The sequence below is a fragment of the Malaya genurostris genome, chromosome 1, assembly GCF_030247185.1.
Source record: "Malaya genurostris strain Urasoe2022 chromosome 1, Malgen_1.1, whole genome shotgun sequence".
NCBI classification, from domain to species: Eukaryota; Metazoa; Arthropoda; class Insecta; order Diptera; family Culicidae; genus Malaya; species Malaya genurostris.
The window spans coordinates 165953670-165967161 of record NC_080570.1 but is presented as its reverse complement, the minus strand read 5'-3'; the positions used below and the strand labels follow the sequence as shown (position 1 = coordinate 165967161).

Here is a 13492-nt window from a genome sequence, read left to right as displayed (position 1 = left end):
AAGTAAACTTTTGTCAAATTAATATCCTCATTCTGGGTTTAATTATAAGTACTACTCTTGAATCATACAGAGTATATTACAAAACAAATCGGACTCGATTGTTGACTTTAGAAATATCTTAAATCTTGATAACACTGAACTTGACACACACTATCAGAGCTGCCAAATTAAATTCTCTGTTTTAATCGAAAAAACTTTGAAGTGAATAAAATAGTTTAAACTTTGTAAAAATCTTATAATTCCTCTTGAAAATTGAGCAGTTCTTCTGTCTATAACTACAAAATCTGTAGGAGTATATGATTTTCCGAAATCTTTAATATGTGCTGCTTAATCTGTGTAGTAACATGGGTTATAAAAATCTAAGAATATGGAAGCCCTTTGCAATATGCTTACACTGAAAAATATAATAACATGATAGTTCTACACGCCGCCAAAAAATTATCTATTTTCAAGTACTTTTAACCCAATAGGGCTGGTGTGCAGGACATCCCGAATAAATCGGAAACATATCTCTACGTCCACAGAAATGGTATTAGAGGGATAAATTATTGTTTATTGACATGTTCTCTTATTGTTTATAAAACGATAAATCAATGTTTCGGGTATTTTTATTGACTTTTTTCCTTTTTGGCTAGTTCCGATTTTTCAATACCCCTTAGCCTTTAAATTACGTTATCATTAACCGGGTAACAACTTGACAGCTCCCATTGTGTTACAAAATTTTTGGTTCTCTGGTTTTGTCAAAACGATTTATTACATTTCAAAAGGGTGTTATTATGATTTGAATGAGAATATATTTAAAAACTTGTTTAAAAACTTCTTCCAATTTAGTGATTTCGTAACAAAATTAGCATCGTGAGTTTCTTTTGCATTAATTGCTTCGCACAGTTACAATTTCTTGCGCGTTGTTCCAATGAAAGTTTTAAGAAATAATCCACACATAGTCTTAACAGTATTTTACGATCATTGTTCACTACACCTTCGTCTAAAATAGCGGCCCTTACACTATCATTAAAAGTGTCATTACTAAGTAATGACACTTCTGCTCAAACGATCGTCATTACTGTACATCATTAATTTTTAGAATTACACGTTTATTATTAATGAAGAGTATTTTTAACTACTCCAGCACGGGGCTTGTAACCAGAAAACTTTCCCTCAGCTATTAGAGTATATTAGTAATATTCTTTATCTTCGTTCGGCTGAAAATAAATTTGATTTGCCATTGAAACGTTAAGGTTAATAAAACATTAATAGTTTTAATCTACACTTTGCCATTTGCAGAATTTTTTTTTCACGTATAGTTCTGAAAAGAATGTTTATTTCATAGCTGTCAAATTTTCTCATCTAATAAAACTGACGATATTCAGCACTTCCACAAAAAAATAAGAAGAAGAAATAATGTTGGTAATGATGGAAAATCCGGAATTCCATCATTACTCGTGTCAATACTGAACTCGTAGATCTTACACGATCATTAAAAGTGTCATTACTTTTTAGTAATGACACTTTTAATGATCGTGTAAGTGCCGCTAATATGTATTCGAAAATTCCATTAGCGGCCCTCACACGAGCATTATTTTTGTCATTTTTAATGATGACTAAGTAATAATGTATTTCAAATTTGATAAAAATCTCGTCATTACTGCACCATTACACGTTCATTAAAATGATATTATTTTTTATTGATGACATTTTTAATGACTCGTGTAAGGGCCGCTATTGACATTGACGCTGCCTTTTGTGATGGATAATTTGTTTCAGTTCCATTTCCGTTATTTTACAGATCGATAATATTCCTGCATGAGTTCCCATGTTTTGGTACCGTTGGTAATTTCGAATAGACAATCTTCGCATTTGGTGTTTTGTAATATTATTTTTACATCTGCTCCTCTATACGATATAGTATGATTGATTAGGTTCGGCAAACGGAATGTATGGCTCCAATTCACTCCTGAAAATAGAGTTTAAAAAATTGTCAATTTTTGTCTGTTTGCAGCACGTTTGAATTTGAGTTGATGATGAAACTTGGTTATTTACTATAAAGCGTTTTTTAGGCAGCCTTCAACTGGATGGCTTTAGGGTTGTAATTATTTCCACCTTTAGCAAAGATTTTATTTTATTCATGATTAACTTTTCGTTGTTGAGATACATAGTGAATTTGTATAGTGACGTGATATACTTATAACAGAATTAAATGGTAATATTAAAAAAAATTATCCTTGTTTATTGATGAGTTTTTTGATAGCTACAATAAGTTGGGAGACAGTGAGTGAAGAAATACCTTGTTACGCGTGTTTACATTTGAATTTATATTCACAATTAGGTAAGTATAACATTGGCGCGAAATCAATGGAATGAAAAGGCGGATAGGTTATATCGGAGACATAACTGGATTGACATGAATACGAATTACATTGGCTCGCTGGAACTCGAGCTGTGCCCTTAAAAAGCACGATACGGCGAACGAGAAATACAGGAACGCAAGAACCTGTTGAAGTACCAATTCAGCTACAAAGGCGCCACGGTGATTCATGCATGACAAACCGTACGCACCGGTAATTTTTAGCAAATTTTCACGTGTATGCTTTACACAGTTAAAAAAAATTATACTAGATTGGATGTCCGTTCTATGTGGTGTTAGAGAGATGATAATCTGAATATTTCGCTAAAAAGCAAGAATTTTGATCTGCACTTTTGCGACTCTATGTCGCAACATAGTGAGGTTTTCGCTAATAGTGCACTGAACAGAAAGTTTGACTATAAATGAAAATTAACGGTCAATCTTGCCTAAGTTTCTGTGCCACCAATCGGTGTCATCTAAAGTGAGTTGTCGCGAACCAGATAAAAGAAGCAGAAGAAGCGTTATGATTCTGTTACCTAAAACGATTTCTATGTCTTTATTGGTCCAACAAATGATCATTCATAAAAATATTCTAAAACCATAAACCAAATTTTTCAGTTTGATGCTATTCATAGCTTTGAACGCGGCCGACCGCTGTTTCTCACAAAAATTATTTCCGGGTTATATTTAGGCACCTGCACCTCACGAAAATTATTAACAATTTTCTTGTTAGAATCTTTTGGGCAAGACTGTAGCTCCCGAAACGCTGCTATTTGTGATCGCGACACGTACACCGGAGTTTTGTATACAATCCACGTGACACTTTCGTAGTATGGTGGAGTAGTCAGAGAACCCTGAAAACATAAGAATAGTCAATTGAAATGTGAGATTGACAACATGTGAATATGTGAAACCTTGTAGGTATAGTAGTGTCTGCTAAGATCTTGTAGACCCATCCACGACAAGCAATCTACGAAAGTAAATAAGAGTAGTTAGTAGTTAATTAGGAAGTGATTTTATTGCACAACTCACCGGCATCAATTTCTACCTCAGAATCAGGCTTTTTAATATACTTGATTCCGTTGACAATCTTTTCGAATTCTCTACAATCAGTATCCCCGAAGGCATGTACGAAAAATCCTGTCACTGCCAGACCGTCCGGTTTGTCAACTGCTTCTTTGAAGCTCCCATACTTAGCATTGAAGTGTACTGCATGGGCTTCCATTGAGAAAGTGTTACCTTCAAGAATATGTTCACAGCCAGAGTCATCCTCAACTCCCCAATGAAAATGCAATTGTTCAAAAATGTACTTGCTATCCAAAGGACCTCCAATAATGAACGGTTGGTACGCCCGATCCGAGAATGTAATCTTAAAGGTGTAATACGATGAGTAATGTATTCCAAACCATCCAGTAGAACATGATTATATAAAACATCGCACGGAGAGTATTAATATGAAATATCATGAATTCAATGAAAATGAATCGAAATGGGTCACTCATCTTCAAATGAACATAATTCCAGTGTTTATACTCAAGCATAAAAAAAATACTTACCATTGCTGACGCACCATTATTGACAATTTTCGCCCGGCCATTTCCGTCCCAGTGTCCAAAATATTCTAGTGGATGTAAACAATCCTCGAAACTGGTCGATCGTTGACATAGCGAAATCGGCGATTGAATGTTAGAAGGCATTTCACTTACTTCGAATACAAAAAATCAATGCTGAAATTAGAGAAGCGTTTTGATGTGACAGTGGTTTGTGGGAAAATAAAGCTTTAGGTGGGACTAACGTCTTGCTGTCAATCTTATCAACTCCAAATTTATATTATTTTTATCGAAAGGATTTTCACTATCTTGTTTGTTATCAAGTTAAAAATCGCAAAGCGTAGGTGTGTAATGTATGGATTAAGAATATATCGTTTACTTCGAATTTTGTTCGCTTTGAATTGTGCCCATAGTATAAATAGTTTTGTTTCTTAATCCATCGAACAATGTTAAACAGGATCAATGATAAAACTTCAATCGAAACAAAAATTTTGGTTCAGTTATTATAATTCGTGAGAGAGCAAGAGCAAGAACATATTTATCAACATTTATCGCACCGGCCGGTCACGTGCTCTATCACCTCATACGTACACACACGCTTGTGACGCGTTGGATATTCTTGCAAACGACGACATTTCGATGGTAAACCACTGAACTGGAATCCCACCGCAATAGAATGAGATGTTAGTGAGAAAAACACTTACCTATCACAAAGTCCTTAGAGTCGTTACGTATTTAATAGCTCATTATCACAGTCGCGTTTTGGCCTCTTTTCATACCTACCTTAGACTTTCAGATTCCATTCCATTCAAGCTTGAAACGAGCAATCGTGATAAGTGAAAGACGACCAGATTAATCAGTAAATTTTTCGTACTCACTATTCCTACGCTTGATAAGGCGAGTTCGCGTAGCTCCGTATTCATTTGCGGCATAAACTTGACAATCGGAAATGATTTGTTGCTTTTTCCTTCATTCACTATAAATCTTAGCACCGTGGAATTGTTCTTATGTGTTCATATAGATTTATCCATTGCATTACGTTGCACAGCGACAGAATTTATTTGTTGATAATCGAGAATCAATGCAGACAATTTCGTTTCTGCCAGTAATGCTTACTTCCTTCGAAAGTGAGACCTATTTACACCAACACCTTGCGCTGCAGCATGTAAACGCACACTTTGACTGTTCAGTATCGATTGCATTCGGTTGGAAAATCCAGTGGTTCCCAAACCAATAACAAAATGATCGAAAAGTAAAAGTCGATCACACCTGTATGTATCTCGGAGTCATGCATGAGATAAATACAGTTATACATGAGGTATACTTCCATGTTGTCCGCAACAAGTGTCTTCGAACATTTAATAGATAATGTATAGACAATATACAATAATCGAAATAAGTAAAATTGAATTAACATTTAATACTAGTTTCAAACAGGAATACAGTTGTAAAGTTTAGCTGCATTACATTGATTGAATTAAACCAAAAACTCTACTATCGCTAAATAACCAAAACAAAATCATGGAATTTCACATAAACTGGTTGAAATTGTGAATGAATCATTTTTCTATGTGATGATCGTTAATATTTAAATTTTAAATCGTTCAAATGCATTCTAGATTGAATAAATGTTCCATATAAGGAGATATTTTATGAAAACTCTATTTGTTATTTAATCTGCTCATGCACTGATAAGCCTGAGGCGAAGCGTGAAACAATTAAATACAGTCATGTACACTTTAGCACAAACCGGTACCCATGAGGTAGCAAAACCTAAATGCCTATTTTTTTTTGTCTTTTTTCTACCCAAAGTTAATTACTGGAAAACCCGACTTTTGATCGAAGTTTGACGAAATCGGAAAAGTGTGTATGAATGTGTGTGCAACATTTAAAGCATTTTTATCGCTTAATTTTCTTAGAGATGCTTGAACCGCTTTCAACAAGCCTAGGCTCGTTTTTACTGCTCGATTGCCTCAAAGAAGGCTGAGTCGATTTTGACAAGCCTACCCAAGTAACAATTCGAATGCCTAATGGTTTTGATTGTAATTTATAGGAGTTTTGTAATTGATTTTTCAATCACTACCTGTTTTATAACGACAATAATAAAAGTCTCTTTTGACAAGTAATATCATAGTTTTTAAAGCTTCTATAAAACTTTTTACCCAGACTAACAACTGGACTAAAAATAAAACAATGTGTACTAGGATAAAACCATGCAAACACTCTTCATATTGCTTTCAAACATTTTCTTGAAAACATTATTGTCAGTTAAATTCTTTCATAAATCTAGTTTTGTGTGTGTGCGTGTTCATTGGATGACAGTTTCACTCAGAGCAAATTCGAGGGTTCTAAAGTACATTTATGACACATTTGTTGTGGGCTATTTGATTTATTGTTTCTTGGGTTAAGCGTAATTTGCATCAAAGAAAATTTCATGGCCGCCATTATGATGTCCTATACCGTAGCATTAATTGACATCAAATATACTACGAAATGCAAAAATGAATAAAAATGATGGGCTTTAATGATTAATTTTCAGAACGTATACACAAGTTTTAATGCCACGAAATAGTTTTATACAAAAATGACGAAGAATCACAAAAAATAATTTTCAAAAATCATGGAGATTTTCGCAAAAACTGCATTTATTTCACGGCGATTAGTTATAATTCTTATTTTTATCCAAACATTCACGATAAAAATAAAAGCGCATGAAGTTTTTAAGTTCGGAAAAAAACCTAAAACTTATAAATAAAATCTAGTATATTCTTACTGGTTGCATTCAAAGCAGACATGACACACACATAGCCATGAAAAATGTTATCAAAACGACAACTTATTCATAGCGGAATTCATTCCTTCCGAATAAATTAAATGTTGATCGCAAAGCTGGTTTCAAAATTTTCTTGAATTTGGAGTTTTAACGCAGGTTTATGCTAATTCTTCACTTTGCTTTATAAACCTTATGAAGAATGGTCCACTTGGCAGGAACATGCTCTTATAGAGGTTCTCAGTAGGCTTTCGTGGAGTTTAAAGTTTTAATGCAAGATTTATTATGTTGCATTGAAGACAGCTACAAGTAATTATTAATATTAAAATTGTTACTTGGGTAGGCTGGTTTGCAAGCTACTATTGAATTTTGAATCAAGTCGGAAGATCAAATGACTGTCACTTCTGGTTATGAAGATATAATTGTAATGACTTAACCGACTAACCGCTCTTTTTATGGGCTAAATTTTTTCGAATATGACTCAACGAATTTCGATAAAGTTAAGCTGAATTGACTTCGAAAGAATTAGGCAGGTTTGAAAGCTACCGCTCGCGTTCATTGATACGGTATCACTGTTGTTGGCGGAATCATCGTTTCTTGTTTACCCGAGCGTTGGGTGCGTCGTTAGCTACAGCTAGCGTACCTTGTTGTTCATGTGATAGTGATGGTTTTGTTAACGATATTGATACAGATGTACTGGGGTTGTTTGGGATTGGTGTGAAGAAAGCACCGTTGTCCTTTCGGTGTAGTTGCCTTCCTGTCCAGTTTGTCACATGGCTTACCATAGTGAACAGCTTTTTGGCAATATTGACATATAACCATCTGATTGTCGTAGGAAACAAGTGATTTACATGGAATCCTTGTATCCTGGCCGAAGAATATAAGAAGATATATCCTTCTTCAAGCGCATGCATAACAAACGTACGCCATTTAGAATACCGGGGAAAAAAGTACTTCTTTTTCGATGGTAAGAATCACTCCATGCTAGGACATAGTTCTGCGAATATAGTGATCGTTAACCGATGCGGGTAGATCATGCACACACAATCTAGCAGTACTGTACTTGTTTCTGCCGTCCCGATCGATTTAGATGAGATGTGAGAGCGAATGGCTTATCAATATTTCAATGAGACTATGTGGATTTAGAAGGGTTTTATTGCTTTAATCGAACTTCGATCAAATCGAAATATTTCGATCGAATGTGAAAATTTACATTCTATTGGTCGATCGAGTAATACTTTTGTATGGAAATATCGAACTCGATCGAGATACTAGAGTTTTGTTCTCTGCGTTCGATATTTTCGGAACTGAATTGTAAAGCTGGTAAAGCCACAGTAAGATTCTATGGTAGCTAAATAAAACACATATACAGTGAACTAGTTTTAGAGAATTTACGTTTTTGGATTATTATTTGAAACAAAAGTTTGAAATTTTGAACACTCTTCATCCTATAATACTAAAACCGGTATAATTTAACAGGCATTTATGGAATGATTTATTTTATGAAAATTGTTTCTAAGAAATCGAAGTGAGCTTCGTCTGGGACTATCTGACCACTATTCACGTTGTTTTCGGCAACAAAAACTTCGAACCGGTATGGCTAAAGTCGGTTGGTTCGACCATCAACTAAAAAAAAGCAAAGTCAGAGAACTACAACTCAGGACTATTTCAAGACCAGTGTTACTATTCAACTTGGAATCCTTCCAAGTTAGGACTTAAACATGCCATCTGACTTGCAAGACCTTATACTCTGAACCATCGAATCGGGTGACCATAAACTAATGTAATTTTTGCGCTTGATGTCAAACCTAACCCAGTTTCCGTCCCAACTGCTGTCGAAAACGTTTATTTGAATCCAGTTTCGAACCTAGTTTCACATCATTCAACTGAAAATTGAGTCAATCTCAAAGCTGATTCTTACATCGGGGTTGCTCACACTCCCGTTATTAAGTGCGAACCTATGTTTTTTTACCCTTCAAACTTACATCTACATATTGGCCATTTTCGCTAGCATTTCAAAGAGCTCCTCATGATTCATGAACAATCAACAGATTAAATGTTATTGGATTGAACAAAAAAAAACCCATTAACTCACTCTCACGTCGCTATTTAATTGCTATTATCATGAATCAATATGTTGAAAACCACTGGATAGTGACGCTGCACTTTGTGTGTGTATTCCTCCAGGGTGGCTCTGCAAGAATAACTCAAGTTTAAATAATCTTACAACGTAATCATGTAGTAATATGTATAGGGTGTTTCACTTCATGTTGTCCACGTTTTAAGGAATGATAGAGAAGGTGAAAACGAGGAAAATAATCAAATAACATGGAGTCGTAACACAACGGTTAGTGAGATATTCAATTTTAAAGTTTTTGTAATACGACGATTTTCCTGTATCACCCAGTGGCGTACCGAGGAAATTTGGCGCCCGGAGCAAAATAAGAAATTTGCCGCCCCCATCGTTGGTTAGTGAGCACTCACTAATACTCCATCTCCGGAAAGATGATCTGATGGTCGATCAGAAAAGTTGAAATCGTTGAAACTTGATACTTTGCATTTTACAGGATAATCGAACGCATATTGTCGTTTCGTTCTGCCATAATGATCAATTGTGTGAGAAACTACCGACTGTGAACTGCGGCTTGCGAGTTAGAGGGTTAAGTTTAGGCCAAATAAAAAACTTTTATACGTGCGCAATACTATTTCTTAACCCAGTAGATTACATAAGTGTTATATTTCTACATAGCATTTATTCCGGATGATTAGTTCATAGATTTAGGAAAAAATTGATAATTTCGTAATCTTAGTTTTCGTTTGCTAATTCCGCTTCTCTCTCGTCAATGAAAAAAAATTTCAATGAAACAATTTGAATGACAAGAAAGCATGAGATTTTTTGTAACAATCACGGTAGCAAGCAAACGCTAAACAGCATAATTTCGTAATTTCCAGAAAAATATCTAGATAACAAACAAAATTTGTGTACACAGGAGCTAGGCATTGCTTAGTTTTTGTGCCGCATAATGTGAAAATGATTAACAAAAACGTGACATTTCGGAGAAGTGAAAAATCGAGTATTTCAGTTTCTATGGTTTATTTGATTCTTCATAAAAGATCTGCTCTCATTTTTACGAACAAGCCCAGACAAATAAATCGTCAAACATTGATGCGTTATTTATTCGTCTACAGATTAAATTCAAAATTATTTTCAATTGTGTTTTCGGATGGTTCCAATCGTTATCTTGGTTTAATGGCATTTCTGCAAAATTCTTTCATAGGGCCATCTTCCTGCCTTCAATTGAAATTTCGACCGCTCGTCGAGAAGATTTTAGTCGTTTAGCATCGATGAACTTTTTTAAGTGCTTCTCGTATCGATTCATTTTCTTCTTAGTAATCTGTGACCAGTTAACGATTAGTATCTAAAAAAATTTCAGTGTATAACACTCTTACCCTGCTCATGTCTACGTCGTTCGTCGATTTGGGTCGAACAATATACTCCTTACCGGAAGGCATAGGAACACGAGCACGTTGAACCCAGCCTTTATCTCCTGGTCGCAGAGCACCTCTGGTAAAGAAAAAAAAAACGAGTTTTTAATATTTTCTTGTGTCCACAACATGATGCGATATTGGGCATACTTTTCTGCTTCAGTAAACGGTAGACCTTTCTTACTAGTGCTGCCTTGGCCTTGCGGCTCCGGTGACATTTTGCGTTTCTTAGGCATTTGCTGCAAATCTCTCTCTTGTCGTTCTTCACGAGACATCGCTTTAAAATCGGTACTCAAATTGAAGATTGGTCTTGCCCATTCGGAAATTAGCTTTCCGGCACGCTCGCGATTCCATTTTGTCTCCCGTGGGTGTTTGTATAGATACATGACGGCTTTACCAATTCCCGATTGTTTCAGATAGGACTTATCGATACAGGGAAACTAAAATGGACAATATAATAAACACTCCAACTCTCAATAAATGCTGCACAGGATATGTTCACATACGTCGGAGAGCAATTTCAGGATAGATTCACGAATCTGCAAACACGGTAAGGATTTATTTGGCAACGGCGCCAACCAGTCTGTAAGAACGTTCAGCACATTATGCTCAAGAAAGGCCAGTTGAAGATCTTTTTTGATCAACTGAGACATAGCATATTTCAGAATAGCAATTTTTTTGGTAGCCGGCATTCCTTCCTTGTTCAGCTGTCGATCATCCTCGGCTGCTTGGCGCATTTGCTGCAGCAGTTGTGCAATTAAATCATCATTATCGTTGATAAGATCGATATCGTTTCGTTTACGTCTTTTAGATTTTTCCTCTTTTTTACGAAGTAACATCAGCTCGAAATCCGAAATAAATCCACCACCACTGTAACAGAAGAGAATTCACGTTCGCATATGTTGTACATCTAAAAATAAAATAAAAAAAAAAACAATATTTCAACAGTATACTAACCCGCCTCCTTCGCGAACCCCCTCATCTTCTGAATCACCAGCGTCAACCAAAGGTCTTTCTACATTTGCATGCGAATCATCTTTGTTCTCTTCTGCGTCGGTTTGAACCTCAGTTACTTCTTCGAGTTCTTCACCCTCGTGATCGGAATCTGTTATTTTAGCCCTCTTCTTCGGCGATTTGTCTCCGTGATCATCCCCGTCATCTGAATCGCTCAAAATACCGGAACGCTTTTTTTTGTTAGTTGGGGAAATTGAGCGGCTTCTTGAATGTGATCTTGACCGACTCCGTGATCTTCCAGAACTTTGGCTGCGTTTCTGTGTAAATGTATCGGAAATAATGTTGCTCATAATACTCAACACAAAATATAGACACTCACAGAACTGGCTCTACTTCCTGAGCGACTACGACTTCTAGAACGTGATTTTGATCTAGAACCTGACCTTGATCTGGAACGCGATCTGGATCCAGATTTTCGGCTACGACTGCGACTTCGTCGCTGAAATCGAGGCTATGCAATTAATAAGAAAGGTTATTATTTTCCACGCACTACTTACCACACTAGATCGACTTCTAGATCTTGATCCAGATGAAGAACGTGATCTTGACCGACTTTTAGATCTAGACCTACTATCACGACGCTGCAAATCACAATTTTGTTTTTTGAATTTAATATTTCACGAATATCAACGTATTAAACTTACTTTACTGCCTGAACGGCTACGACTTCTAGAGCCAGATCTCGATTTAGAACTTGATCTTGATATCGATCTAGATTTGGAACGGGATTTTGATCGCGTTCCCGATCGTACGGAAGATTTTGAATGCGATCTAGAGCGCGACTTGGATCGTGATCTTGACCTTGAGTGGGTTACTGATCGCGATCTCGATCGGGACATAGATTGCGATCTTGACCGGGATCTAGAATGAGATTTGGATCGCGATCTAGAACGGGATTTGGATCGTGATCTAGAGTGAGATCTAGAACGCGATTTGGAGTGAGACTTCGAACGAGACCTTGACTTGGATGGTGATTTCAAAGATTTAGATGGGGATTTAGAACGCGATTTCACAGGAGATTTGGACCTAGATCTAGATTGAGTACGTAGTTGAACAGGACTTTTTGTTCTAGATCGCGATTTAGACTTGGAACGCGACCGTGAAACTGATTTCCCGGAACTTTTTGATCTAGATCGAGACTTAGATCGGGATTGAACATCTTTATCCTTACTAGGAGTACGAGATCGCTTCGATCTGTTTGAGGCTATACTACGGCTGCGACTTCTGCGCTGTTCTGGAGTTCCACTCTTAGATCGACTTTCTAATCCATTGATATTATTCTCCTGTTCCGGGGATTTGGAACCAGACTTGTTTTGTTCCAGTCCATCACTTTCTTTAGTGCTATTCAACTCTGTTGTTTTATTTAGGATACTCGAATTTGACTTACGTGAGTTGACACTTGAACTTCGTGATACATCGCTATGGTTAGAGTTGGCTGATGGTGAACGAGGTTTCACTGCATTGGTACTTGGACTTTTAGGACTTTCAGGCCCTACTGATGCAGAACGCGATCGTGAACGAGACGTTCGAGATTTGGCTGGGCTTACCTCGCGAGATACAGATTTACCCTCTACACCGACTGTGACTGAAGACGAAAAATGGTTATTAAAAGTAAATCATTCACAATATTTTTACACCAATACATACCATTTTCCGATTCCATAATTGATTTAGTTTCTATATTGTTAATAGGAAAAATTTGACTGATATTAAACTATTTTTACGAGAACTGCCCAAGCCATTAAATGTTCCCTTATAGGACAGCTCCGATAAAATAAAAATGCCGTCAGTCTTCTTCATGCGTCACAAACAAAGATGCCAGATATTTTTAGGGATGGCGAAATATCGATCCATTAGTCGAAAAATCGATTAATAATTAAATAATAATAATGATATCTTTGTATAAAGTATAAAAAGTACTGCATTGGCACATTGTCTGAATTATCGGTAGCGATACCTGCCAATGAAAAATGGAACTAAAAATTCCTTATCGGCAGTAGTGATTTGGAACGATTTTTTCGTTTATTCAATAGTACAAATAGATATCAGCAAAATAAGTAAACTAGGAATAAAAGAGAATCGATTTCAAAGTGATTACTACTAGAGTGCCTATAACCAGAGTGACGACGTCTCATCCGTAATGTTGGCAACAATTCAAAACATTCCATTAGCTTTACATTCAATTAACAGGTCGTTTGCTCGTTTGGAACTGGGAGCTGTCATTCCAAACGAACAGCTGTCGCCACTCTGATTATAGTCACTCTAAATACTACTACTTTTTTTTTTAATGTGAACGACGATTAAACATGGAAAATCTTTAGAAAAGTG

General features: G+C 36.2%; 2 protein-coding genes across 5 annotated transcripts; both read right to left on the bottom strand.

The window, feature by feature from the left end:
- Window positions 1-2871: 2871 nt before the first annotated feature.
- Window positions 2872-5060, bottom strand: LOC131426683 (carbonic anhydrase 2). Of its 4 annotated transcripts, none has more exons than XM_058589579.1 (6): window positions 4769-5060; window positions 4678-4707; window positions 3901-4071; window positions 3377-3713; window positions 3259-3314; window positions 2872-3198 (listed from the first exon to the last, which is right to left on the bottom strand). In XM_058589579.1, exons 3-6 carry the CDS (start codon window positions 4039-4041, stop codon window positions 2974-2976), a joined length of 759 nt encoding a protein of 252 aa, XP_058445562.1. In that variant the 5' UTR covers window positions 4042-4071; window positions 4678-4707; window positions 4769-5060; the 3' UTR covers window positions 2872-2973. The 4 variants fall into 4 exon arrangements, with proteins under 4 accessions (XP_058445562.1, XP_058445561.1, XP_058445560.1 ...); XM_058589578.1 differs by having other exon boundaries at window positions 4773-5060; XM_058589577.1 differs by having other exon boundaries at window positions 4599-4707; window positions 4769-5059.
- Window positions 5061-9741: 4681 nt separating this feature from the next.
- LOC131426681 (IWS1-like protein) lies at window positions 9742-12961 on the bottom strand. The gene is made up of 9 exons (XM_058589575.1): window positions 12812-12961; window positions 11809-12749; window positions 11662-11745; window positions 11484-11603; window positions 11108-11421; window positions 10657-11020; window positions 10301-10590; window positions 10115-10229; window positions 9742-10059 (listed from the first exon to the last, which is right to left on the bottom strand). Exons 1-9 carry the CDS (start codon window positions 12825-12827, stop codon window positions 9937-9939), a joined length of 2367 nt encoding a protein of 788 aa, XP_058445558.1. The 5' UTR covers window positions 12828-12961; the 3' UTR covers window positions 9742-9936.
- Between the last annotated feature and the right edge of the window lie 531 nt (window positions 12962-13492).